Consider the following 26,306-nt stretch of genomic DNA (forward strand, 5'->3'; position numbering starts at 1 on the left):
CCTATTTTACGCTTTGAGCCCCTAAAGGGCCCAATTTTTATTCGTATTGGTTGAAATTTTACACAACGACTTCTACATTCAGTTTATTTACCGAGATACCGGGAAAAGAACTAGACAGATGCGATCCATGGTGGAGGGTATATAAGATTCGGCCCAGCCAAACATAGAACGCTTTTACTTGTTTTATATAGAGTTTGGCAGTTGTTCACGTGAAAAGACGAATAGAGTAGCAAACCTATCTTTTAAAAACTTGTTCTACTACCTCTTTAAGTGTAAGTGACCCATAGTATTTCATCTCACGTTATTTGAATGTGTTGACTTTACGTTAATACTAATTCATATAACGACACATTCTTTACGTTCAACTAATTAATTAAGCCAAACAAAAAAACATCTAGTCTGATCACAAGATTGTATATTTATTTATTTAGACACCCGCAAGCAACAAGAAACTTTTGAAAAAGAAACACATCGATTAGAAAATGTGAGGCATTAAAAAGCAAAGTGATTAGAATGTAGAAAAAAAGGATGTGAAATATGTTCCAATGAAGTTGAAATTACAAGGAGAAATACGTCATAACAAATATTTTGCTAAGCCGCATAATCTTTTATCCGACGGCTGTGAAAGCAATTGATGAATCGGTGGTATTGTATTGGGTTGCCCAAAAAGTAATTGCGGATTTTTCATATAGTCGGCGTTGACAAATTTTTTCACAGCTTGTGACTTTGTAATTGCATTCTTTCTTCTGTCAGTTATCAGCTGTTACTTTTAGCTTGCTTTAGAAAAAAAGTGTTAAAAAAGTATATTTGATTAAAGTTCATTCTAAGTTTTATTAAAAATGCATTTACTTTCTTTTAAAAAATCCGCAATTACTTTTTGGGCAACCCAATAGATGGTGTCTTCATGAAAACTATAATTTCTTTTGTAAAATTCCAAGTTTTCCATGCTAATTTCTGCATATTTTAAGTGGTATTACTATATTAATTCTACCACTACATACGCTCGATAAAACAGCTGTTTATTAGGCTACTAGGAGCAGCTGATACATAACGTTAATTTTACGAGTGTTTAACAAGGTGTGCATTGTGACTAATTTCTGACGGCGGCTTGTTTGTATCGACACTAAATAGAAGGGCGCTGTATTTACACGGGCTTTGATTTCTGAACGTCATAACATAATACGGAAAAAACAAGGCAAAAAAATAATAAGATAAGAATTGGAACTAAAACGGTTTAACTTTTACTGCACGAATTGCATAGCAAAATTGATTAAATATTAACTTATTTCTCGTTTAATCATACAGTGATCAAAAGGATTATTCATATACATCAAACACATTATTGCTTGGAGAAAAATAGTCCATTGGAAAATTTTCAATTAGCAGTTATTGTGACTTAAGTAGTGAAAAATATCACAATTTTGAGGTAAATATTGTGAAGAACTTGTGTTTATTCTTCTGTATATGACCCCAACAGTCCATTGACTTTGAATATAAAACTGGACTGTTAAGCAATACGGTGACATAGGGTTTATAAAATCAATTAGCAATTATAGATGTGCATAAGTAAGGAAACGCTTACACACCACACGTAACATAATTCAAAGTCCAATTAACGTTCTAAAATGAAGAAATGGAAACAAGAAGTATTAGCGTGAGGTAATGTAAACATCTGTAGTATTTTCTTATTGTTCTTTAAACAGGTGTTAGTTTTCATTATTTCATAGTATAGTACATATGTATGTACTTTAACGGCTTCAATTGAAACCTCCATATATATTCTCGTCCCTCCCTTGTGAAGAGTACCCATACCTCTACGTAACAATTCTGCATAATTTCTTTTTGTGCATCGCACCACCCGTTTATGTTTAGTGTGTTAAACCACGTCATTGTGTTTTTGGTTTTAGCAATAGATTGTGAAATGCTGGGAATGTTGGAATACCAGTTTAGATTATTAGAATAGCCAAAAATTATTTGTGCTAATTTTGTGCGTATATACTAGTTCGAGCTTTTTTATGAGTGATAAGCGACTAGAAAGCTAGCTAAAACACAACTGCACATTAGATGTTTGGGATTTCGAGTTTTACTATTTATCAATTTTTGTTATTGAACATACTTGGTATATATTGGAACATACTTAGTTGGCAAAAGCAGACGTTTGTTCCTTTACCCGAACTTGGAATAGTTTTTAAAGCGTATCGATCTTTGGCGCCCATTTTACAATTTCTGACACCTAGTTTCGAGATATACTCATTTCTCCACTTTGTTGTTCCAACGGAGTTTTAGTGTGGTTTTCAAAAAACATCTGTTCGATGCTGCAAATTGCTGTTGGAAAAAAGAACCTCCAGCAGAAATTTGCATAGCTTCAATTACTAATTTTCAAGCTTTTAATTACTACGCTAGGCTTAGTCGTGTGCAAAGTTTTGCAACAACAAGGTAATGATTCGAATCAATGTTCGCACCTCGGATCGATCGTGAGTTCAACACGTTTATTACAACGTGAACAATTTGGTTTTTACTTCGTGTTTGGGGATAACCCTGTTGCCTTGTAATTATGTCGGCGCTTAAATGTTTTTGGCGTCAAAACTTTCCAGATCCATAAAAAAATCATAAGTTTAAGGCACTCTCCACTCAATCTACAAATAAAAGAAAAAATATTAAAAGTCTTGCCATAATAATGGAAACAAGCAAGAGAAAGCAAAAGCGCAAGTTGATGTTCGAATAAAATTTCTGCTCAAGAAGGGATAACACTTGCTGATACGCGATCCTCAATAAGAATAGGAAAGAATCTCTCCATTCAATACCAAACGAGGTTTCATTCAATACCAAACGAGGAGACAGCCTAACGTGTGATCTCTGGAGAAGATTATACGAGATGCAGATGTGAAAAGATATGGCACACTAATCAGAAGACAGCCCCTGAACACATCATAATTTGGTCACCAGAAGTAGTAACTGCTGCCTTTGAAAGAATCGAAAGAGAGTCAGTGAAAATGGGTCTGGCATTAAATGGAGATAAGACGAAATCGATGGTTTCAACTCCCAAAACGTCTTGTACAAAAGAGCAGATAAAGAAAATGGAGAAAGTTGGGAACCACATCTTTGAGATGGCCAGTAACTTTATCTACATCGGCACAGCCGTGACCCAAACGAATGACACCAGTTTTGAGATAAAGCGAAGAATAATACTGGCAAACAGAAGCTACTTTGGACTAAGTAAGCAGTTTAGAAACAAGGCCACCTCTCGACAGAAGAAGATTACACTATGCAAGACACTGATACTACCCGTGTAGTTATATGGTTCTGAGGCATGGGTACGAAAACAGATGAGGCAGTGCTTGGAGTATTTGAGAGAAAGATTCTTCGTAAAATATATGGACAAGTTTGCGTTAATGGAGAATATAGGCGACGTATGAACCACCAGCTGTATGAGCAGTATGACGACGATACCATAATTGCAAATTTCAAAGTTTGCCCATGAACATTCCACTAAGGAACAGGGGCAAACTTCTCACATATCAATGAGTGCAGTCCGATTCAAGTTTAAGCTCAATGATAAGGGGCCTACTTTTTATAGCCGAGTCCGAACGTCGTGCCGCAGTGCGACAACTATGTTACCAGCGTTAGGAGGGGAAAATTTTTTCTAATGGTCTCGCCAGGCTTCAAACCCAGGCGTTCAGCGTCATAGGCGAACATGCTAAACTCTGCGCTACGGTGGCCTCATTGCCTAGCATAGTTACACGCATCAAAATACAACGGCTGCGTTGGCTAGGTCATGTTGCCAGCATGGATGAAGAAGCTCTAGCAAAGAAGTCTTTTGAAGGCAAACACGGTGGTACACGCAAAACGCGAAGACCAAAAGCCCGATGCAAAGAACAAGTGGTGGCAGTCACTGCTACCAGCGGCATAGTCTTGGTTTGACTATGAAGTCTGTTATTGCAAGTCGCTAGGGCGACGAAAATACTGTGGGGAGATCCGTATGAAGAGAAGATGAGGCTAACACTGAAAGTAAGTAAGAATATCAGTGTAGCTTTCGGAATCATACGGGACTCATAGGACTCCGAGAGCATAGAAGAGGTGCGCCAAATGATAAAATATGTTGGGCATTTGGGGACGATGATGAGATGTTGTAGCATTTCCTATGTCAGTGCCGGGCGTTCGCGGCTTACAAACTCCGCCAACTAAATACCTCAATCCCATAGCAACCAGTCTTACGTACCGGATTGGATTTCTTGTTGTTGTTGTAGTCACATTTTCATGTGGAGGTGCCGATCCTAGTCAAGCTGTTGTAGGTAAACAAGCTCGTTCCGCTCCAAAGGACCGATCGCCGCCGGAACGGGGTGGCCATTGGTAATTTAAAGCGCCAATAACTCGCCTTGTCATATCAAAGACACTCAGTATTTGTACAGGAGCCGGCAGGGCCCGGCCTCTCACTGAAACTCTCCGCTCTATACCACTGATTGTCTGCGACTGGCATTGCAGCTACTCCGAAGCATTACACTATCCGCAACCTGTGGACGCACCCGGAAGCTCGCACCTAAGCTTATCGGGACAGCAATGAACACCACACAGATTGGACCTCAATGTTCCAGCCTGTGTGGTGCTCACAATCGTTCGGCAAGGCAAGGGCTGCCTCCTCAGTATAAAAAACACTGCTACAACAACAACACCTAGATACCTAGATGGGGACACCATACCATAGTAGCACAGAATTCCTGACTTAGATTTCTTCTTGAGGTTACCTTTTAATATTTTAAGTGAAGAACCCTGGCTTAGATGTATGTCCATAGAGGTATCGAGCGAATTGATAACCGCAGCCTCTTTTCAACCTAATTTAACCCAGTATCTACTCTAATCAATCGGAAGGATACGGTAGCACAAGCCACTCTTAGAGACCACCCCCCGACCAAAGCTCCTGATGAAGTTTAACTACCTTGGAAATAGATTATATCTGACTTAACTGCTAATGTTGTCATCTCAATTGCTATTGGTCCGCGATTTGTCAAAGCTTTTTGTGTGCGCTGCAATTTTAGTCATTAGATTTTAACACCTTAATTCTACGTTCGTCATTGGGTTATCATTTCGACAATTGCGGACATCTTTATTGCAAACTGTGGGAATAATTTATTCCATAAGTTTCTTATCAAATAAATCAATTACAATTAACCAAATACGTCACACAAAAAAAATGCAGTGCAATATCAACGTCATACCATGTTGATTTTAAATGATTTTTTCTGAATCGGCAAAAAATAATTTTAAAAATACGAAAATATTTATTTGAGCGTATTTACTTTGTTGAAAAGTTCACCGAGTAGAATTTCTTCATATCAATGAATGTTGCCCCATTCAAGTTGTTAGCTCAATGATAAAACTCATTTATAGACCGCAAAGTAAGCCGTTGGATACTCTGCATCTTTCCAACAACGTTTGAGCCTTTCCTGTCTGTTACTGAGCAGCAGTGTGTTGTGTTCTATATTTCGTCTGCTTGGTTCTGCTGAATATCAAGATCCAGGAACTCTGCCACTAAGTAGGGATTCCTTCAGAGGCATCTGAGTTTAAGTCGAGTAAGTTTGGCTGGGGAGTAAAGCAAGTGAGAGCTGAATTTATGGTTTATAGCAATTTCTTATTGCATATACACTGCAAAAAAAATCCCGTTACGATAATGTTAAACATGTTCTGGTACTTCGAAAGAAATAACTATTGCAACAAAAAGTCTAATTTAAGGTTGGTCGTTTAAAAAATTTTGATAATTCATAAAAAGCTGTTACTTAAAGTGAATAAGAAGAAGTTCCCTATTCCTAGAAATGTTGGAATAAGAATTTAGGACAATCATTTCATTTTAATTTAAGTTTTTCTATTTTTAACCTAGGCTGAATAGGCACATCGAGGCCATGTTAGATTGTTACAAGAAAAAATATGCAAAATTTACTAAACTTGGGATAAAGATAAAGTCAAATAAATTATCCTACCAGATAAGAGCTTTAAGTATACTTCTTAATACAGATAACCTTGGTATAGGAGCAATAAAATATCTGTCCTGGAGTAGCCCCCAAAGTCTCCAAATCAAAATTCGGTTGAAAATCAGCGAAATATTTTTAAAGCTCAAATAAGAGGACTACTTCCGGCCAAATGAGATCAAATTTTGTTACTTATTTAAATATCTTAAGTACTTATACCCGTTTTGGTTCGACACATCTGAACCGACGCTATGCCTAGGGTGATTCAAGAGGTTTTTGAACACAAGAGATCGTTAAGAAACTAATAAGATGCTAGAACATAATTTAGCTACATTCGTACATTAAAATTTTCCTTCCTTTTTCCAACTTGAGGTTCTTTCCGGAGTTAACTTAATTAATATAGAGTCGATTAAACGGATCATGCGCTTTGTTTATAATGTTAATAGACGTGATCACATTTCGAATTATGTACAGCAGGTTTTCCCTTTGACGATTTTCTTAATTCCGTTTACTTCTTATTTTCCAAAAAATCATCAAATATGACCGCTTACTCTGTATGAAAGCTTTATGGTTAGTCGGTTTACCAGAAATTCGCAAATTGTGATTCCAGTTATTAGAAATTCTATTTATATGATGTCGTTGGTAGTTAGAGTTGTTTGAATTGTTTGGCCCTGTCTCTACGTATTTTTTTGCAGTATAAAAATGTATTCCGCCTAAAATTGTTAGATTATCTTAGCCGTTTAGTACCCGCCCGTTAGTTACAATTGATATTTGTATAAACGCGATTTTATGCGATTTAGAATCCTTAATTTGTCTGTCTATCCAATGTCCCTATTTTTTCACATATCTAACTGAGCTTACGTAGTCGCTGCATTTTAATGTCTTATAACGGGGTATAGCTACTATTGGGGCTGGTACGGAACCTTAGAAATCGCATCGTATGAAAAATTTGACGCCCATATTGTCGTGGGTGCAAAAAAATTTCAGTTGGATCGCCGTTGGGTCCGCTTTTTTTGTTTATGGCATTACCGATGTACATGAATAAAATCTTTAAACAATCAAACTAATGTGGCACTTCGCCAGCTATGCAAATCTGATTTGATGTTACCACTTCAGCAGTGACTTGTATATGCATTAAGGTCTGGTTATGCTCTCATAAACATACTGTAAATGTAGGAAAATGTGTCAGCTGTTTTGTTTTGCTTTATGAAAACGCATGCAAACGATTACCAAACGTCTGTCGACAGTAAACGGAAAGTAGAATTCAGTAAAAACAAAATTTTACGTTCAGCTTGCCAGGTCAGGTGATAAAATTTCAAAACCAAATATGAATGTTTAGTAAACTGCTATTCTCCTATTCTATTTCTCTGTGGCATTCATTAAATTTTATTGATAAAAATAAATGTTAATTGGGTAGTCCACCATGAAAAGGTGGTCTGACCTATTGTGAAAAAAATGAGACATATGGTAAACGCTAATACGGCACTGTTGTACCCGCTTATCCATGTTTTTACTATGTCGTGACACTGAGGTCTATTCCACACACTCCGACCCCATGGCCTTGAGGGCCGCCATGCACACATACTGATTTCGACCCGGTACGCGATGAATATAAGCACCACATCAGCTTAAAATTTGGGCTCCAATTTGTTTGGTGTTCATCGTCGTTACGATAAGCCCGGCTGAGAGCTACAGGTTGCGATTAGTGAAAAGCTTTGTATACGGAGTAGCTGCAATTGAAGTCGCGGACAATCAGCGGTATCGAAGGAAGCGTCTCTGTGAGAGGCCGGGCGGCAACGGCTCTTGCTTAAATACTGATTGCTTGTGATACTCGATGTGACAAGGCGATCGATTGGTGTCTTTTAATAACCAATGGTTATAACGTTGCCGCGACGATCGGTGACCGGAACAAGCATGAAGAGAATCGCTACCTCCATATACAAATGTGGCTACAACATCATCAACAACAACTGATTTCAAAAACAGTAAATCCCTTCCCAGAATTTCTTTTGCGTCTATCGTTATGGCACATAGCTCTGAAATGTTGCGGTGTCGCAGTATAGCCCCAATCCAGTCCTTGTCTCCTGAAACCCTCCTCAGTCTGCCCACCGCATCCATAGTGTCCAGAGGGGAAACTTAGCCGTATTCTATCTCCCAGTGCGGCTCAGAGCGGTGACTGTTGACCCATCTCCTCGTTGTTAAATGCCCTCTCAATATTCGAGAAGGTTGCCATTGCGTACTCCTTCAGTTGGAGAGACGTCTCAACTTCAAGCATCACTGCGTGGAGTACCGTCTTCTCCAACCTGTCCTTGATTTATGCTTGAAGTTCTTCGACATCAGATCTCTCTCAAAAATTTTAAAATTTAATGATCTTCGCCCTAACAGGCAAAAAACTTGAAAAATAAAAATTTTGGCAAAGCCTGGACGGGATTCGAACCATTGCCGTTGTCTTAGCATTCGAAGCCATCAATACAACTTCCAACAGATGCACAAAATCATGTGTAGTACGGAAGAAGTGTAATTTGTCACAGAAAAAATGTCTGTCATTACACAAAAATACATGCATTGGGAAAAGTACAGCTAGTAGACAGGGTTGTCAAGCGGGGTTATTGTGGTAATTGTATCATAGATGCGTTTTCGCTATTCATTACGAGAGCATTACCAGGCCTTTAGTAATGCCACATATTCTTTCTTATATTGAGATTTTTTGTGCAACTTAGAGGGCTTTAACTTGCAGTAAATTGAGTAGTCTGTTATGTGAACTCAATTCGTCGCTATACCCATGTAACCCCTTATGTTGAAAAATTTTTGGGATGTGCCTTCCCAAAATTAATTGATTTCAGATGTCTGCTATTTTTCCACAAAATATTCAATGCGCAATCGCGCGGTTTCTTCGTAGACTCATTTGGTTTTGGTCGTAATGCACGCCGAAATCAAATATTCATTCCTTTCATTTCTATTCAAGTTAGAATTGCAAGATTATACAACTGCTTTCCAAACAACTTAAAAGATTTATCGATTTCAGATAACACCAACATCTATCGAAAAAGTTTACTCCGTTATTTGGCAAAACCAACATAACGGTAATTCTATTCTTTTAGTAGTTCGGCAGTGTTGTTACTTTGCTCAATGAATTACATACACATGTGTATGTATGTATATATACAGCTTTAAAGCCATTATTATAATATAATATTCCTTGTATTAAAAATAAGGAGCAGCTCCTTATAATTTGTTTAAATTGGCCACTTCAAGTTACATTAACTGCAAAAATTAAATGAAAATATTTTAAAGTGGTAGCTACCAACATTCAGTGTTGAGTGTTGGTCTACTTCAGGGATTGAATGATAGCTTTTATTCCATATTGCTATGCATAATATACAAAATTTTATTCCTATATATTTTCTACGATTTCAGTTTCACAAACCTACATAGATACGTAAAAAATGTCAACGGATTCACCAATACCAACAGCACCGGAACTACCCACAACATCACACAATAATACGGCAGAAGGAGATGCATGGAATACAGCATTTAGTGATAATCACACAACTAATACTTATACCACTAACACAACCGCCACTATAACATCTTGTGATTCGACTGATTCTCCCAATATAAAAGAAAAGATGGCGACGGCATCAACACCAACGCCATCATCGACTGCTTATTCATTTCCTGGTAGTGCATTGAATAGTGAAAACTTCAAAGATAATACTAACAATGATAAGACCGCTGGCGGCGATAAAAAAGAAGAGGAAAAAGTTGAAGAATCCATGTTTGAATGCAACATATGTTTGGATACAGCCAAGGATGCTGTGGTCAGTATGTGTGGTCATCTATTCTGTTGGCCCTGCTTGCATCAATGGCTAGAGACGAGACCAAATCGTAAATTATGTCCAGTGTGTAAAGCTGCCATTGGCAAAGATAAAGTAATACCTTTATATGGTCGCAACAGTACCAAGCAGGAAGATCCAAGGTATGTAGCTGATGTAGAAAGAAATAATAAACAACGACCTAGCAGTCGTCTTATATAATAATTTCTGTATTAGGTAGAAAATTCGCCCTGTTTCACTCTACGGGGCTTCGACAATCCGGTACGTAAAACCGGCTGCCATGGGATTGCACATAGTTCGTAATTCAATACTTCAAACCCGTCTGGATCGACGTGTTAGCGACATCCTCAAAAACCGTGGCAATACTGACCGCATTCAAAACTTTCGGGAGGGCCAAAGAGGCAAAAAACATCCTATAGCACAGTCTGGTTTATTTCAAACCAAGTTTAAAATGTCTAGTGATGGATTGCAAAGCAGTTGTCGTGCTATGCAATCTGCGGGATTAGTGCTAATGCACAGAAAATGGAATTTTTCCAACTAGCCTTGGGAGAACCGTCAAGCATCTGGGCTAATGGCGAAAGAAGAGAGATCTCTCTGTAAGACTCGGGTTCCTTCCATGCTTTAGTAACAGGATCACTCTGCCGATTTTCCACATACCGGATTTGTGCGAGTGATCAGACATTTAGAGGATTTATGGTACATCCTGGTACATTTAAATTCTTCTATGTACAATAGATACTCCGTCTGGAGCCAAGACGACTTGGCGCTGCGCATGATATTTGTAACTTCGTCCATGGCAAATTGGACCTGTTGCTCATCAGCTCCACGAATACGACAGATAGTTCTCCTCCTTGCTTGTTACTCTCGGATAGCTCAAATGTTGACGGTTGTATAACCAGGCGCCTCTCTTCGAATGTGTCCTCCCTTGCTTCAAAAGTTCAGTTAAAGTTCAGCTACCAACCAATAGGGTCCTGCTGCTTTATTATACTTTGGCGGATTTACTATTACTACAACCTATTCCTTTCATATTCTTGTCAAGCTACTATTGGGTAGCATTGCTTTCAGTTAATTTTCTGCCCATCATTATGAATTCTTTTAGCCAGCTTGGCAAACTTTCCTTTCTTCTTAAATAAATTAGTTGATAACCCGTAGGCTCCTGCTGCTTTATAATTCTATAGAGAAGTTGCTACAATTTTGACTTCAGTCTGGTTTGGCACTATCCTCGCTACCGCTACCACTATCAGAAGAACTGTTTCCATCTTTTGACTTCCCAACTAAATCTGTTTCACTCGAAATAAAGTATTTCGTTCGCACTTGCGTGTCAAACAAAATCAACTGATTCCATGGTGCGAAATAGGTGAGTGAAGTCACTCAATCATTTTCTCGAAATGTACCGTAACATTAAGCGCTGCCACTGCCTGCACCTTATGTGAGCATGCTCAATCCAGTCCACAGGTACTACCGCCGCGGAAACGTGCTGGCCATTGGTTATTTAAACGCGTCAATAACTCGCTTTGTCATATCGAGCATCATAGGCACTTGGTATTCAAGAAAGAGCCGGTGCCGCCCGACTTTTTACTGAGACTTTTCGATACCGTTGATTGTCCGCGACTGTTGTCTCAACTAAGCTTCTCATGATAACGATGAACATAACACAGATACCAGCTTAAAGTTTTAGCCTATGTCGTCCTCATAGTTTAACCGACACGGGAGGTTTTAAGATTGTAAATAGCCAAATCGATCAATGATTTGGTATAGCTCCCACATAATCCTATCACCCGATTTGATTTCTTGCACCGCTAGAGAGCGGAATGCTATTCTGATCGTTCCGAAATTTGGTACAAAGACTTCCAATATTTCCAATATCCATGATATCTGTGATTCGGCCCATAACCTGATATAGATCTCATATAAAATCATATCCTGAATTTACTCCCGTATTCTCTATGTAGCAAATAAAATATGAATCGGTTCATAGTCCAATGTAGTTTCCACAATATCAATTGAGTGCTGACCGATTCAAATTTAAGCTCAATGATAAGGGGACCTCCTGTTTTATTCCGTTGTTGATACCACATGTCATGCAAGTCAAGCTCTAGCATAGTGGGCAAAAAAAAAGTTGGATATCATCTCACGGTAGCGCTCTCCATTCATAGTTACGTTACGAATCGTAACTTACGATTCGCATCATCTTTAAAGAAGTACGGTCCAATGTTGCCACCAGCCTATAAACCAAATTTGTTTGCGTGTGTAGGCAAAACGGCGATCAGCTTGATGACAAGATGTCGGATTGCACAATATGATTTGTTTTTGTTGTGGAAATGAGACTACCTTTAATTTTTTGGCCATGGGTTAAATTATAGACCAAACTGAATATGTTGACAGTGAAACAAAACACGTAACGTGCGTGAGCAGCTGTTTACACCAGTGTTGCCAAAAAGATAATAGCTAAAAAAGCACACTTTATATGGCTGAAATACTCACAAATGTTGGCAGCATTTGGTGAGGGAATAACTGCCGCTGAAAATTTTTTAAAGTGTTCTCGCCGACAATTCTTACTGGAATTTTGCACGATGGCTACTATTACGACCTCCAACATCTATAACAAGAATTGTCCAAGTCGTTCAATAAACTGATAAAACTCCCACTCTCCCGATTTTGCCTCTTGAGATTGTTTAAGGGACAATTCTTAGCTTATTTGACCTAAGTCATAAGTCATTTTACATAATGACTGATGACTTTCATCATACATAGATCCCATATAATCGATCTCTTGATGTCGAAGCTTCGAGCGCCCACAGGAAGCAGTTATTATGCAAATATTTACAAAAAAATTAGGGGATTTAGGATTTATTGTTTTCATCTCCCATTATACTATGGTTAAGAACACAAATGTGATCGAAGTGGGGGGGATATAGTATTCCGCCCGACCGAACTTAACAAGCCTTTAATTATTTTTACTTTATACACAGCTAACTAATTTAATTTTAAAATAAAATTTTTTGTAGAAATAAAGTTCCACCACGTCCTGCTGGCCAACGTACTGAACCTGAGCCCCAGCAAGGGCTTCCAGGATTTAGTTTCGCTGACGGTTTTCACATGTCCTTTGGAATCGGTGCTTTTCCATTTGGTTATTTTGCATCATCTTTAAATTTTGGCGAAGCACGCCCAGCACGTAAGTATATATTAAGCAATAAACAAATGTTATTAAAATCCACTTGAATTAATTTTTCCCCTCTAGCTGCCAATCGTGGTACAACTCAGTATGAAGATGAGCAACAGCTTTCGAAACTTTTTTTATATTTGGCGTTTCTGTGCATTGCCTGGCTTTTGTTTGCATAGCCAGATGTTAATAAGCTGTATTATTATTGAATATTGAACATACATACAAATATGAAAAACGAAACTGCTCTAAAATGATGATCATAGTAAATGTGGTATTTTTGTTTTTTGTTATACATTTTTTTTACCAGAATTGTTGTTATTCAATTACGAAATATTGATGGATTTGCAAAGATGATGTTGCAAAAATTTCCGAATAGAAAAACAACAAATTTTAAATATGCGCTGCAAGTGATTTTTTTTAAAACATATTTCCCTTTTTCTTTTGACCAATAAGAAAACCAATCTTTCACATATACAATACATATGCTTCATAGCTATATTATATTATTGATTATTTTATGCAATTGGATTAATATACAAGGTTACTAAAAACGAAAATAAATAATAAGTACATACATATAATAATGCAGTGTGATATCACATTTATTTATTTTTTTTTATTTTTCAAACCTTGAGGGGTTTGCAATGCTTTTTTCCCCTTTTTATTTCTAGAATTCCGTAAGATTTCTTGGTGTTTGTCTTGCATAACTTATTTCTTAAAACCGATATTGTCTTTTTAAAAAATAATATTCAATGAAATGTGTACTGGTTGTTTATCCAAATAGATATTATTCAATAAAGACATTCAATTTATGAAACCACTCGTCGCCAACAAATTAATTTTCATAGGATATATGTAAATATATATATGTACTGATTGTAAGAGAATTAAAATATTTGCTCGCCTTCGAATGGGACATACCATCAGTACTTAATACGCTTAATAAAAAAGAATATTGACTAGTGGGATGGGAGAAAAAAATCGATAGAAAATTCCCAATAAAAAGTTTAATGAGATGAAATCGTTTTCAATTAAAAGATTTATTCAATCAATTTTTAGTTTAAAACAACTTTTTTTTCAATTAAAGTAGCGAATGATTTTTTTTTTCAATTCAAAACTTGATTAAATCAATCATTTTTTTAATTGAATCGAAATATTTGAATTACAAGTTGGTTTAAAGACCCTATAGCCCTTTTTTATATCTGCAATGTAGCCTTCAATTGATTTTACTTAAGCCCTATATTACATATCGTCCCCTACGATATAACTGAAAGATTTCAGATGTCCATGCAGCCCACATTTCGGCAAATTTATAGCAATCCCATGGCCGCCGATTCTACGAACCCGATTTCAAAAATAATTTTAAAATTTCAATAATTTTTTAATAATAAAAAAATTTTTATAAATAATCAAAAAATTATTTGAAAATCTCGATTAATTGAAAATTTATAACTTTTAATAATTTTATTAATTAAACATGCAATTTTTTTGATTGACAAATTTTTCAATAACTACTTCAAAAACGGTTATTGATATTATCATTTTCGTGATTGAAGCAGTTTCAATTAAGAAATTAATTGAAATTGAATCCGATTTTTATTTTTTGTGTAGTAGACATCTAGCAAGTGAAATTGTTAAAAGGAGGTGCGCTATATGGGCTTCATGAGGTTCATTGGCTCTTTATAGGCGCCAATAACTCGCTTGGTCATATGGCACTTGGTATTTTAAGAAGAGCCGTTGCCGTTAAAAAAATTTTTATAAATAATCAAAAAATTATTTGAAAATCTCGACAAAATTTCAATCATATTTTTAATTGGATCAATTAAAAAACTAATTGAAAATTTATAACTTTTAATAATTTTATTAATTAAACATGCAATTTTTTTGATTGACAAATTTTTCAATAACTACTTCAAAAACGGTTATTGATATTATCATTTTCGTGATTGAAGCAGTTTCAATTAAGAAATTAATTGAAATTGAATCCGATTTTTATTTTTTGTGTAGTAGACATCTAGCAAGTGAAATTGTTAAAAGGAGGTGCGCTATATGGGCTTCATGAGGTTCATTGGCTCTTTATAGGCGCCAATAACTCGCTTGGTCATATGGCACTTGGTATTTTAAGAAGAGCCGTTGCCGCTCTGCCTTTTACTGAGACTCTCCTCTCGATAACGCTGATTGTCCGCGACGGCAGTTGCTGCTACTCCGTATACCGTAATTATCAGGTAGTGTACCGTAAACAGCTCAGTACAATTGTTTCTTGCGAAGTTCACTATCTGTCAACGAGTTTTGGTTGTGTGTATTATTGCTAAGAACCGCAAGCAAGGAAAAGTGGCACGAACTAATAGTAATATACTCAAAATCAGAGTAGCACTAATCACTGATTTCGATACAAAGTGCACTCAATATTTTGTTGTTGGGCAACTGCCACAACCATTACCTCAATATATATTTACCGGTACCGTTAGCCAAAATTTCGCTTTTCCTAACAGGGTGACATAATAGGTATTGGTGAATTTTTTCTTGCAACTACGAATGAAAATGTATGTTTTAATAGCTCCATTAAACATGAAATAAAGTTATTTGCAAATAAAATTGATTAATTACAGTACATATATTCTTTGTTAGCCACAAATGATAAAAATTCACCCAAAATTATAAATCGATGTTTGTCGCCATCTTGTATTCTACACAACTATTTTTCAGTAGAGACATAAATGCCTGTGCTGCAGCCGATAATTTCGTTAGAGGTGCATACTCAGCTTAAACTGGAACGTTGGGCGGTGAACACTGTGTTTGAGGATGATAAGACGTTAATTTTTTTGGAAAGGAATGTTTCGATATTTTTAGTTATCGATTTTGTTATGTTATAATCGATTTTTTGTCATAACTCGATTAATCGATTAGTCGTATTTAGATCGCTTAATCAAGCCAAAAAATAACAAAAAATAAATGAAACCTGCGGCAAAATGAACGCTAAGAAACACGACAGACTGCAAACATTGTGCCGAGCATGTTTAAAACCTGCCTTCAATGTAAATGGAGCAGACTCCACTGCTTGCAATGCAAACAGTTTATTGACTGGCAATTTGGGTCAAATATTTCTACACTTCACCAATATGGATGTTACCAAGGAGGCCGAAATCTTTCCAAAACTATTGTGCCACTTGTGCGTGAATAAATTATTAGAATATGACAAGTTTTGTAAGCTAACTATGCAGAGCACGGCGTCTTTATATGAATTGACAAAAGCAGACCAAGAGGAGGACGATATTGCTTGTCCTAATAATGAAATTATTGTTAAGTCGGAACACATTTCCGATCATGAAGATGATTGTGCATCAATGGGCAGAGATTCGGATTACGATCACGATAAAACGGTTTGTACTCAATAATGATTGAGTTTATGGTAGTATATAAATTTAATTTGCTCTTAGTTGCAACCCCACAATGAAATGTCCCTGAGGAGGGAGAACATATCTGATGATGAAGAACGAGCATCTATCAAATTGGAGGAGACCGATACAGAAAATGACTTAAGTCAGGATTTTACATCGACGGACGATGACGACAAATTGGTTCGTACTATTTATGTTTAAGTTTATAATCTGTATATAGAGGTATTTTCTTTCTTGCATAGTTACTTCCGGAATTAGCAAACCTGCCGCTTGACCTCAAACCGCAACCGTATTGTGAAACTGGTCACATGAACAATAAAATTGTCCGCAATGAGACTGTTGGTAATGGAAATTTAGCATACGGTGCCAACTATACAGGAAGTGGTGATAAAAACACCCCAAGCCCATCCAAAAGTTATGAAAATAGAAACTCAAATTCGTCACTTTCCATGTCGCCAACAAAACAAGACCGAAATTCAAAAAAGTCTGTTTACTGTACATATTGCAACAAACAATTCTACAAGGAATTTTATCTTGATGCCCATATAAGGGGCGTTCATATGGGCGAAAAGGAACCTTTCCAATGCCTATTATGTTTCAAATCATTTACAGGCTACAATCAATTGTATCTACACAAACGTTCTAAGCACGGTAAGGTTGCTATAGACGTTATAAAACACCGAATGAACCAAATGAAACGCCACTTAATGAAGCCCACTGAGACAAATGCAAAGGCAAATGGAGGAGTTTGGGACAATACCACCAGCTACAATTGCGTAATATGTTCACGAAATTACAGCTCTCGGCGAGCGCTGTCCGAACATTTAAAAAGACATCAACAAATTAAGGAACATACCTGTAGGTTTTGTGGTGTGGCCAAGGTCACACGCACCGAATTACTTACCCATATGCGTATACACCAGCCAGACTTGGAAAAGTTTCAATGTCCTCAATGCCCGCAAGTTTTCAACCACAAAAATGCCATTTCAAGACATGTAAAAGTTGTCCATGAAGGGCAAAGACGTTTTGTTTGTTCATACTGTCCCAGGAAATTTAGTACTCGCAACGCCCAGGTTTCTGAAAAAATTAAAAATTGGTCATTTTTGTTTGTGAAATAATTCTTTGTTTTCAACACAGATATGCCACGAGCGTCTTCATACCGGAGAGCGGCCCTTTTCATGTACCATATGCAGTAAAGGATTTGTCCAACAGGAGAGTCTGCGTTCCCATATGAAAAATCACGATAAAACCCTGAGAACTCATGTCTGTTCTTATTGTTCGCAGCGCTTTATAACACGCAAAAACTTGATCGATCATGAGCAACGGCATAAGGGTGATAAACCTCACATATGTTTTTGGTGCAGCAAAGGATTTAGAACATTTGAAGATTTGAATGCCCATCGCAGTACATGTGGAAGTAATGAAAGCACTCGTAATGATGGCAGTATAACAGAACAGTCCACGGATAGTAATGATACAAAAAGTAGTAAATAGTTTTTTTTTATATATATATTTGAGAATAAGTTAAAATAATTTTTTTTATATATATTTGAGAAAAGAGTAAAATAGGTATTTTTTTTTGTAAATATAAACTAAACCGGCGTAGTATTTTACTATGTTATCGCTGAAATTCTAATTTTGTTTCCACTTTGGTTTTGACGACCGGAGACGTTGAGTTAGAGTTGTATTGTTATTGAATTAAGTAAAAATATGTTGACAAAGACAGTGAGTTCTTATCTGAACGCGGGGAGGATGAGTCTAGTCCATAACACATTTGCCATGGACGAAGTTACAAATGTAATCTACATACGTAATCTCTACATTGATGCTGAAGAACTTTGATGTACTGGGAGTTGAGTACATACCACAAATCGTTATCCTGTATCTTAGCACTCTCATAGTTTCCGATAAATGGATAGAAGGGACCTAGTAAAGAAGAGTCGTACTGACTGACCTCTCTTTCTCGTCAGAAGCCAGGACGCTTGAGGAACTTCTGAGTCTAGTTGGAAAATTTCCATTTGTTTAGCAACATCAAGGATTCGGCACAACAACACTTTGCACGTCACCAGTACACATAATAACTGTTGTCTAAACCCGGCACAGGATAGCTGTGTGCACCACACAAGCTGGAACTTTGAGGTCCGATCTGTGTGGTGTTCTTTGCTGTCACGAGAAGCTTAGCTGCGAGCTATCGGGAGCGTCCACAAGTTGCGGATAGGGGAGTGCTGCAACGGCAATCGCGGACAATCAGCAGTATCGAGCCGAAAGTCTCAGCGAGTGGTCGGGTGGAACCGGCTCTTGCACAAATACTGAATGCCTATGATCCTCAATATGACAAGGCGAGTTATTGGCGCCTTTAATTTATCAATGGCCACTCTGTTCCCGCTGCGATCGGTCCTTTGAACCGGAACTAATTATTGGGTTGCCCAAAAAGTAATTGCGGATTTTTTTAAAAGAAAGTAAATGCATTTTTAATAAAACTTAGAATGAACTTTAATCAAATATACTTTTTTTACACTTTTTTTTCTAAAGCCAGCTAAAAGTAACAGCTGATAACTGACAGAAGAAAGAATGCAATTACAGAGTCACAAGCCGTTGAAAAATTTGTCAACGCCGACTATATGAAAAATCCGCAATTACTTTTTGGGCAACCCAATATTTAAATCGGCGTCATGAGGCTTCGAATTACATATAGCATAAATTAGACCAGACATGTGATAGTACGACCTCGTGTCTCTGAACCTCTCGATAGTCAATCTTGCCACACTTTTTGAGGACACCCCTAACACGTTCCTCCAGGCGGTCCTAAAACGTTGGTTTACAAATTATCTGAGTGGTCGTCATTCGGTTGTGGAATATAGAGATAAGTCGAAATCCCGTAGAGGGAAACGGGATTTCTTCATCGACAAGGGCTGCCGCCTCAGTGCACAACACAGTGGTACAACAGCAACCTATAAATGGAAACAACGTAAATTCAACGTAAATACAACCCAAGGAGCCTTGACTACTGCCGAACGATATACCAAGCAGCACAAAATCAAAGTCATTTATCATATAACTATCCATTACAATAACGACGCATAATGATGTGTCATGTTATTTCCATTGGTCTCATTTGTACAACAAATCATGGTGGTCCTTGTTAGTGTGCGTTATTGTTCTAAACTATAATACACACACTCAACAAAAACTTGTTGACAGATAGTGCATTTCGTGAGAAAAAATTGTACTCAGCTGTTTACGGTACACTCATGACATAAACATACCGTTAAAAGCTGAGTACAATTTTTCCTCGCGAGTGCACTATCTATCAACGAGTTCTGCTTGTATGTACCATAAAACACAAACAATGAGAATGGCACAAAATGAGAGTTGCACTAATCACAGATTTTGACAGATAGTGCACTCAATATTTTGTTTTTGGGCAACTGCCATTACCTGTAAATGATTATATCTTGGGTACACATTGGGTAATTATGTCATGTGAAGCATGCAACTTTATTTTCATTATTGCTATTACATTGTCCACGCATTATGATGTGCCATGTAAACTCCCCAAAGTTCGCTTCAACTTTTCGACTACAGAAAAAGTCGATTAATCGATTAGTTAAAATTCACTTTTGGATAGTCGAAGACTCTGGAAGGATTGATTTTTCCAAAAAGAATTAAGTTAGGCCTATAAAAAACTACGCCTTATCCTTTAATATTTTAATTTGTGGCTAGGAGTGTTTATTTAGCCATACGCTAAACTGATTGTAAAATTGTTTCTTGAATACCGCTTCTAAAGTCAATAATTGTAAAACAATATGGCGGCTCCTTTTGTTGCACCCGAAGATCTGGAAAAGTTGAAAAAATTCATCGATTTTGTGGCCTCGAATCCTTTAATTCTAAATGTGCCCCAAATGGGATTTCTTAAAAGATTTATAGAAAAGTTCGGTGGCAAAGTTCCAGAGGGTGAATTCCAAATGCCGGCTGGAGGGTAAGTTCCTCCGTACACTAGCTCAATAGCTATTGTCTGCTGTGTGTGTGAGTGCATTCATTGTAAATTATCAATCTTTAATTTTGTCACATAGAAAATGCCCATTTGGTGGTGATGCAAAGACCGAAACGAAATCATGTCCACACCCACCTCCACCAACTCAATCAGATGAGGATGTTGTTGAAGAGTCAGAAGAATCTGAGGTGGAATTAGATATGGAAGGTATGTACCGCAAACCATTTTTTTTCTTTGAAGACATAGAAATGTAAGAGACGATCACATGTTATATACTTATGTATGCACATATCTCATATATGTAAATAATCGAACAAGCTTCTGTGTGTATATGTATGCAGTTGCAGTGGGCCATTCTATAAAAATCATAAAATTGATGCGCCTACCCATAAGATACCATTTAGGCACTTAAGTGCGATATTGGCGGCAGTTATACAAAAAGAAAAACTAGAATTAGTAATTGTTAGGCGAAAACGATTTTTATGACATATCTATGACGCTTTACATACAAAACATACAAGGATACCATCATTTGATGTGGTATTAAATCGAATATGAGTATGGATTTTATAAAAATAACTTCATTTAAATATTTTAATAATTTGCACAAGTATTGGGCATTACTAACCTTTTGTAACCATCTTACTATACCTAAGTAGCACCATGTGCTATGTTGATACATACAAAAATGAAAAAGATTTAGCGATTTGCTATTTACATATGGGCGAAGTGCTGCCTCCGACCAAAAATTTTGAAAAAAAAAACCAATTATATCCCCACCTAGAAAACCAAAGTTTTACATAAAAATCAATACACTCGTATTCTTGTTTAAAAAAAGTTTATGTTGTAGCCACATTTGCATGTGGAGGTAGCAACCCTTGTCCAGTTCTTATAGGTGAGCAAGCTCGTTCGGGTCCATAGGACCGATCGCCGTGTGAACATAATGGTCATTGGTTATTTAAAGGGGCCAATACCCCGCCTTGTCATATCCAGCATCATAGGCACTCTGTATTAAGGCAAAAGACGGTGCTGCCAGGTCTCTGTCCACTCGATACCGCTGATTGTCCGCCACTGCAATAACAGTTACTCCGTATGAAGCATTCCGATATTCGCAAACTTTGGACACGCACTGTTTATATGAGTTCTCCTTCGAGCGAGAAAAATTGGAGTATCTATCTAAACCAATAAAATATTTCGTAGATCAATAAAACGGTTAAAAGAAGTTCCCAAAAAGGTTTTGACATACACTGAAATGTGGCCACGAACACGTACATTATATACAAACATTGCTACTGCATTCATCACCCGTTTCAGTTTTAGAAGATTATAGTCAAACGTTCCTGACGTTATCTCCAAGCCATGTTAAAGTCGAGGCATTAGCAGAACGTGAGCAAGTCTGATTTTCACCCTGCCAAATACAACCGACGCAAAATACCATGAACACGAGAACGGAGAGAGTCAATTTGACAACCGAAATTAAGGTCTTTATTAATCACTATCCCCCAACATTTATTCCTATCAAGAAACTTTACTCTAGAATTCCCCACAAAATATCAAATCCAGGCTGCGTTTGGGATCCAAACTGTAATACCTTAGTTTTTGATAGAAACGAGTTAAGACTAGGACATAGCAAGATTCGTCCTATGGAAGCATTAATATTCGTCTTCAAAATATTCCTAAAACCACGATCCACACTAAAAACAAGATACATATCTTCTGCATAATGAAAGGTTTCACACAAGTTAGGTCCATGGAATTCAGAAAAATTATTTTTGTAGAGTACAAAAAGAAGAGGTCCTAAGACCGATCCCTGCAGCACACCAGAAGAGAGGAGAATAATGCTGGATCTAGCTCCATTAAAATAAACAAATTGTGATCTACCGCACATGTTCGACATAACAAGACTGCAAGCAGATCTAGAAAAGTTATCCCTTAATTTCTCAACTATAGTACCAAAGCAAATAGAATTAAATGCCTTATTCAAGTCAAGAGACAAAAGGACAAAATTTTTCCCATTATTCAAGCTATTCCGTATTGACTCAATAAGATGAAGCAGCATAGATGTCGTGCTGTGACCTGATCGAAACGCTTATTGGAAACCAACAATTTTATGCACAGCACGCAACATTATCTGGTCTTTAAGAGTATGTTCGAAAACTTTAGAAAGACCTGGAAGAATTGAAATAGGTCTTAGATCATCAGGACCATTAGTAACAGAAGATTTAGGAATTGGTACTACTATAGAGCAAAACAACAATTAAACTTACAAAACTATGGTTTTATCAGCTATATCCAAATCTTAAGCGATTTCTCCTAAGTTCGCTTCTAGGCCTCAAACGTCACCTGTGTCAGATTTTAAAGATAGTTCAATCGAGCATGCGATCAGTAGGTTGTATACTAAAGTAAATGGGTAAGCAGCAGAATCAGAAAGTGATTTCGAATCTATTAGTGTACCTAATAATGTGTCTTTGTATATCTCCTTCTTCAGTATATGTATGTATATCTCATTATTTTTATACCCTCCACCATAGGATGGGGGTATACTAATTTCGTCATTTTGTTTGTAACACCTCGAAATATGTGTCTTACGACCCCATAAAGTATATATATTCTTGATCTTCGTGACATTTTAAGTCGAACTAGCCATGTCTGTCTGTCGAAAGCACGCTAACTTTTGAAGGAGTAGAGCTAGCCGCTTGAAATTTTGCACAAATGCTTCTTATTGGTGTAGGTCGGTTGGGATTGTAAATGGGCCAAATCGGTCCATAACGTGATATAGCTGCCATATAAACCGATCTTGGGTCTTGACTTCTTGAGATTTGACTGAAATTTTGCACATTGTGTTTTGATATCACTTCCAACAACTATACTTAGTATGGTTCAAATCGGTCCATAACCTGATGTAGCTGCCATATAAACCTTTCTTGAGTCTTGACTTCTTGAGCCTCTAGAGGGCGAAATTCTTATACGATTGGAATGAAATTTTGCATGACATGTTTTAATATGGCTTCCAACAACTGTGCTAAATAAGGTCCAAATCGGTCCATAATCTGATATAGCTGCCATATAAACCGATCTTGGGTCTTGACTTCTTGAGCCTCTAGAGGACGCAATTCTTATCCGATTGAAATGAAATTTTGAACGGCGTGTTTTGTTATGATATCCACCAACTGTGCCAAGTATGGTTGAAATCGATCAATAACCTGATATAGTTGCCATACAAACCGATCTGGGATCTTGACTTCTTAAGCCTCTAGAGGTCGCAATTATTATCCGATTGGAATGAAATTTTATACGACGGATCCTCTCAGGACCATCAACATACTTGTTTATTATGGTCTGAATCGGTCTATATCCAGATACAGCTCCCATATAAATCGATCTCTTTATTTACTTCTTGAGCCCCCAAAGGGCGCAATTCTTATTCGAATTGGCTGACATTTTACACAAGTAATTGTGGTCCGAACCGGACCATATCTTGAAATCGCTCGAATAGCAGAGCAAATCTTTTCTTTTATCCTTTTTTTTTTTTTGCCTAAGAAGAGATGGCGGGAAAAGTACTCGACAATTGCGACCCATGGTGGAGGGTATATAAGATTCGGCCCGGCCGAACTTAGCACGCTTCTACTTGTTTTGTTAAATTTATTGCAAAAGAGTAAATTTTGATGCATTTTACATAAATTCGTATTTGTGGGCTAAAGGAGTAGGCCTATCGCCTTAAATGTATTTTTTTATATCCATCACCGAAGGAGTGGGTATATTCATTTTGTCATTCGGTTTGCAGCCCATCGAAATATTCATTTCCGACCGTAAAAAGTATACATATTCCTGGTCGTAGTTAAAAATGGCTGATGAAATCACGCTACAGTCTTCTAAAATGAGGCAAAAATTGCAAATATAGACATTCCACTAAGGAACAGGGGTAAATTTCTCACATATCAATGAGTGCAGTCCGATTCAAATTTTAAGCTCAATGATAAGGTGCCTCCTTTTTACAGCCGAGTCCGAACGGCGAATCGCAGTGCGACACTTCTTTGGAGAGAAGTTTTACATGGCATAGTACCTCACAAATGTTGCCAGCATTAGGAGGGGAAAACCATCGCTGAAAATTTTTTTCTGATGGTCTCGCCAGGATTCGAATCCAGGCGGTCAGCGTCATAGGTGGACAAGCTTACCTCGGTGCTATGATGGCCTCCTTTAAAAATGAAGCTATTGAGCCGAAACTTTGCACAAATTCTATTTTTGTCATAGGCAGGTTAAGTCCGAATATTTTGGGGTCATATTTGGACACCAACCTTTAGCCGGGAGATCGATCGGTCTAAGGCTTATAATGTCCATAAATGCCGCATTTATTACACGATTTCAATAAAATTTAACACACTGAACTGTGTTAGGCTCTTCAATCTCCGGGACGACTATGGCCCAAATCGGTCTATATCTCATAAAGCCTCCATATGACCCATCAGCTGATTTATTTATTTATTTCTTAATAGTAATACATAAGCCTCCTCAGCCAAAAAAACGTATAACAACTATATATAAATAAACATTACAAAATTAAATACTTCACAGTTACAAAAGATGTAAGATTCTTAGCCGAATTCATTTAGGACTTTTAAAAGCCGCATTTATGTATATCCCAATTTCCCGACCCATTGAGTTGCGCTAAGACCCCTCGAAATTTGTGCCGGCTATGCTCTATATCGGACTATATCTTAGTATAGCCCCCTATGTAGATCAATAACTAAATTTAAATTCTTAGTCCCATAAAAGCCGCATTTAGTGCCCGATTTTGTTGAAATTTGATATAGAGAACTGCGTTTGGTTTATTGATGTCCATATCGAGTAAGGTCCGACCATTTTGAAGGATAGAACCCATATAGACGATCTCTTCATTTGTGGTCTTGAATCCATATAGTATCCATTTACTATGCGATTGTGGCGTGTTTGGTCCAGATCGCAACCACCACAAAAGTGAATTTCGCAACAAGGCATTAGGAAAATTAAACTATTTCGATTTCATTGTCACTTATTCTATTAATTTTAAATTTTAGTTAATATATTGGGTTGCCTAAAAAGTAATTGCGGATTTTTTAAAAGAATCCAATTGTTGACAGTATACATCCGAATTAATCGTTTGGTTCCTTGGAAGCAGCTCAAAATATACCACACCCTTCCAATCCCACCAAACAGACAGCATAACCTTCTTTTGGTGGATATCAGCCCTTGAAGTGGTTTGAGCTGGTTCACCATGCTTATACCATGATCGTTTTCGACTAACGTTGTTGTAAACAATCCATTTTTCATCTCCAGTTATGATTCGTTTTAAAAACGGATCGAATTCATTGCGTTTAAGGTGCATATCACAAGCGTTGATTCGGTTTGTTAAATGAATTTCTTTCAATACATGTGGTACCCATATTAAAATTGACGCCAAACAAACAAATGTAAACAAAATTTCGTGCACTTTTTTTCTAAAGCAAGCTAAAAGTAACAGCTGATAACTGACAGAAGAAAGAATGCAATTACAGAGTCACAAGCCGTTTGTCGGCGTTGACAAATTTTTTCACAGCTTGTGACTCTGTAATTGCATTCTTTCTTCTGTCAGTTATCAGCTGTTACTTTTAGCTTGCTTTAGAAAAAAAGTGTAAAAAAAATATATTTGATTAAAGTTCATTCTAAGATTTATTAAAAATGCATTTACTTTCATTTTAAAAAATCCGCAATTACTTTTTGGGCAACCCAATACTATATTACCGACAATTACTTTTTGGGCAACCCAAAAGTAAAAACACAATTGAACTAAACATTTTCAACAAGAGCAAATGCTTCAATGCCAATTGACTCTTACAAAATTTGTTGTGGAAGGCACATTTGTGGTCCGATTTCTAAAGTTTTTTTTTCCTAGTTTTACGCTTTCGACCGTTATCATGATTTTGACAGACGTAA

The 26,306-nt window shown here is 37.1% G+C and overlaps 3 protein-coding genes across 9 annotated transcripts in view; all 3 read left to right on the forward strand.

Annotated features, from left to right (window-relative positions):
* The first annotated feature begins 386 nt into the window (after nt 1-386).
* LOC106096060 (E3 ubiquitin-protein ligase RNF185) lies at nt 387-13,232 on the forward strand. 3 transcript variants are annotated; one of them, XM_013263599.2, is made up of 5 exons: nt 400-484; nt 1,306-1,426; nt 9,378-9,942; nt 12,808-12,974; nt 13,041-13,232. In XM_013263599.2, exons 3-5 carry the CDS (start codon nt 9,407-9,409, stop codon nt 13,139-13,141), a joined length of 804 nt encoding a protein of 267 aa, XP_013119053.2. In that variant the 5' UTR covers nt 400-484; nt 1,306-1,426; nt 9,378-9,406; the 3' UTR covers nt 13,142-13,232. The 3 variants fall into 3 exon arrangements, with proteins under 3 accessions (XP_013119054.2, XP_013119053.2, XP_013119055.2); XM_013263600.2 differs by lacking the exon at nt 1,306-1,426 and having other exon boundaries at nt 387-484; XM_013263601.2 differs by lacking the exons at nt 400-484; nt 1,306-1,426 and adding an exon at nt 1,439-1,659.
* Nucleotides 13,233-15,882: 2,650 nt separating this feature from the next.
* LOC106096040 (zinc finger protein 184) lies at nt 15,883-17,999 on the forward strand. The gene is made up of 4 exons (XM_013263560.2): nt 15,883-16,345; nt 16,403-16,543; nt 16,606-17,436; nt 17,501-17,999. Exons 1-4 carry the CDS (start codon nt 15,935-15,937, stop codon nt 17,855-17,857), a joined length of 1,740 nt encoding a protein of 579 aa, XP_013119014.2. The 5' UTR covers nt 15,883-15,934; the 3' UTR covers nt 17,858-17,999.
* A 1,975-nt stretch (nt 18,000-19,974) lies between these two features.
* LOC106096050 (hsc70-interacting protein 1) overlaps nt 19,975-26,306 on the forward strand; it is a 36,628-nt gene continuing 30,296 nt past the window's right edge. For all 5 annotated transcript variants that reach the window (XM_059367466.1, XM_013263572.2, XM_013263570.2 and 2 more), the window contains exons 1-2: nt 19,975-20,342; nt 20,437-20,564. In XM_059367466.1, the coding sequence (XP_059223449.1) occupies nt 20,170-20,342; nt 20,437-20,564 (301 nt within the window). In that variant the 5' untranslated portion in view covers nt 19,975-20,169. The remainder of the gene's footprint in view (nt 20,343-20,436; nt 20,565-26,306) is intronic.

This window comes from Stomoxys calcitrans, chromosome 4 (genome assembly GCF_963082655.1).
Source record: "Stomoxys calcitrans chromosome 4, idStoCalc2.1, whole genome shotgun sequence".
Lineage (NCBI taxonomy): Eukaryota > Metazoa > Arthropoda > Insecta > Diptera > Muscidae > Stomoxys > Stomoxys calcitrans.

Excerpts from the sequence above, each read along its gene's own strand:
- LOC106096060 (XM_013263600.2), top strand. The coding sequence starts at position 9,407 with ATGTCAACGGATTCACCAATACCAACAGCACCGGAACTACCCACAACA. Across the intron at positions 9,943-12,807 it reads ACCAAGCAGGAAGATCCAAG|AAATAAAGTTCCACCACGTC; the intron begins GTATGTAGCTGA and ends AATTTTTTGTAG. Across the intron at positions 12,975-13,040 it reads TGGCGAAGCACGCCCAGCAC|CTGCCAATCGTGGTACAACT; the intron begins GTAAGTATATAT and ends TTTCCCCTCTAG.
- LOC106096040 (XM_013263560.2), top strand. The coding sequence starts at position 15,935 with ATGAACGCTAAGAAACACGACAGACTGCAAACATTGTGCCGAGCATGT. Across the intron at positions 16,346-16,402 it reads ATTACGATCACGATAAAACG|TTGCAACCCCACAATGAAAT; the intron begins GTTTGTACTCAA and ends ATTTGCTCTTAG. Across the intron at positions 17,437-17,500 it reads TTAGTACTCGCAACGCCCAG|ATATGCCACGAGCGTCTTCA; the intron begins GTTTCTGAAAAA and ends TTTTCAACACAG.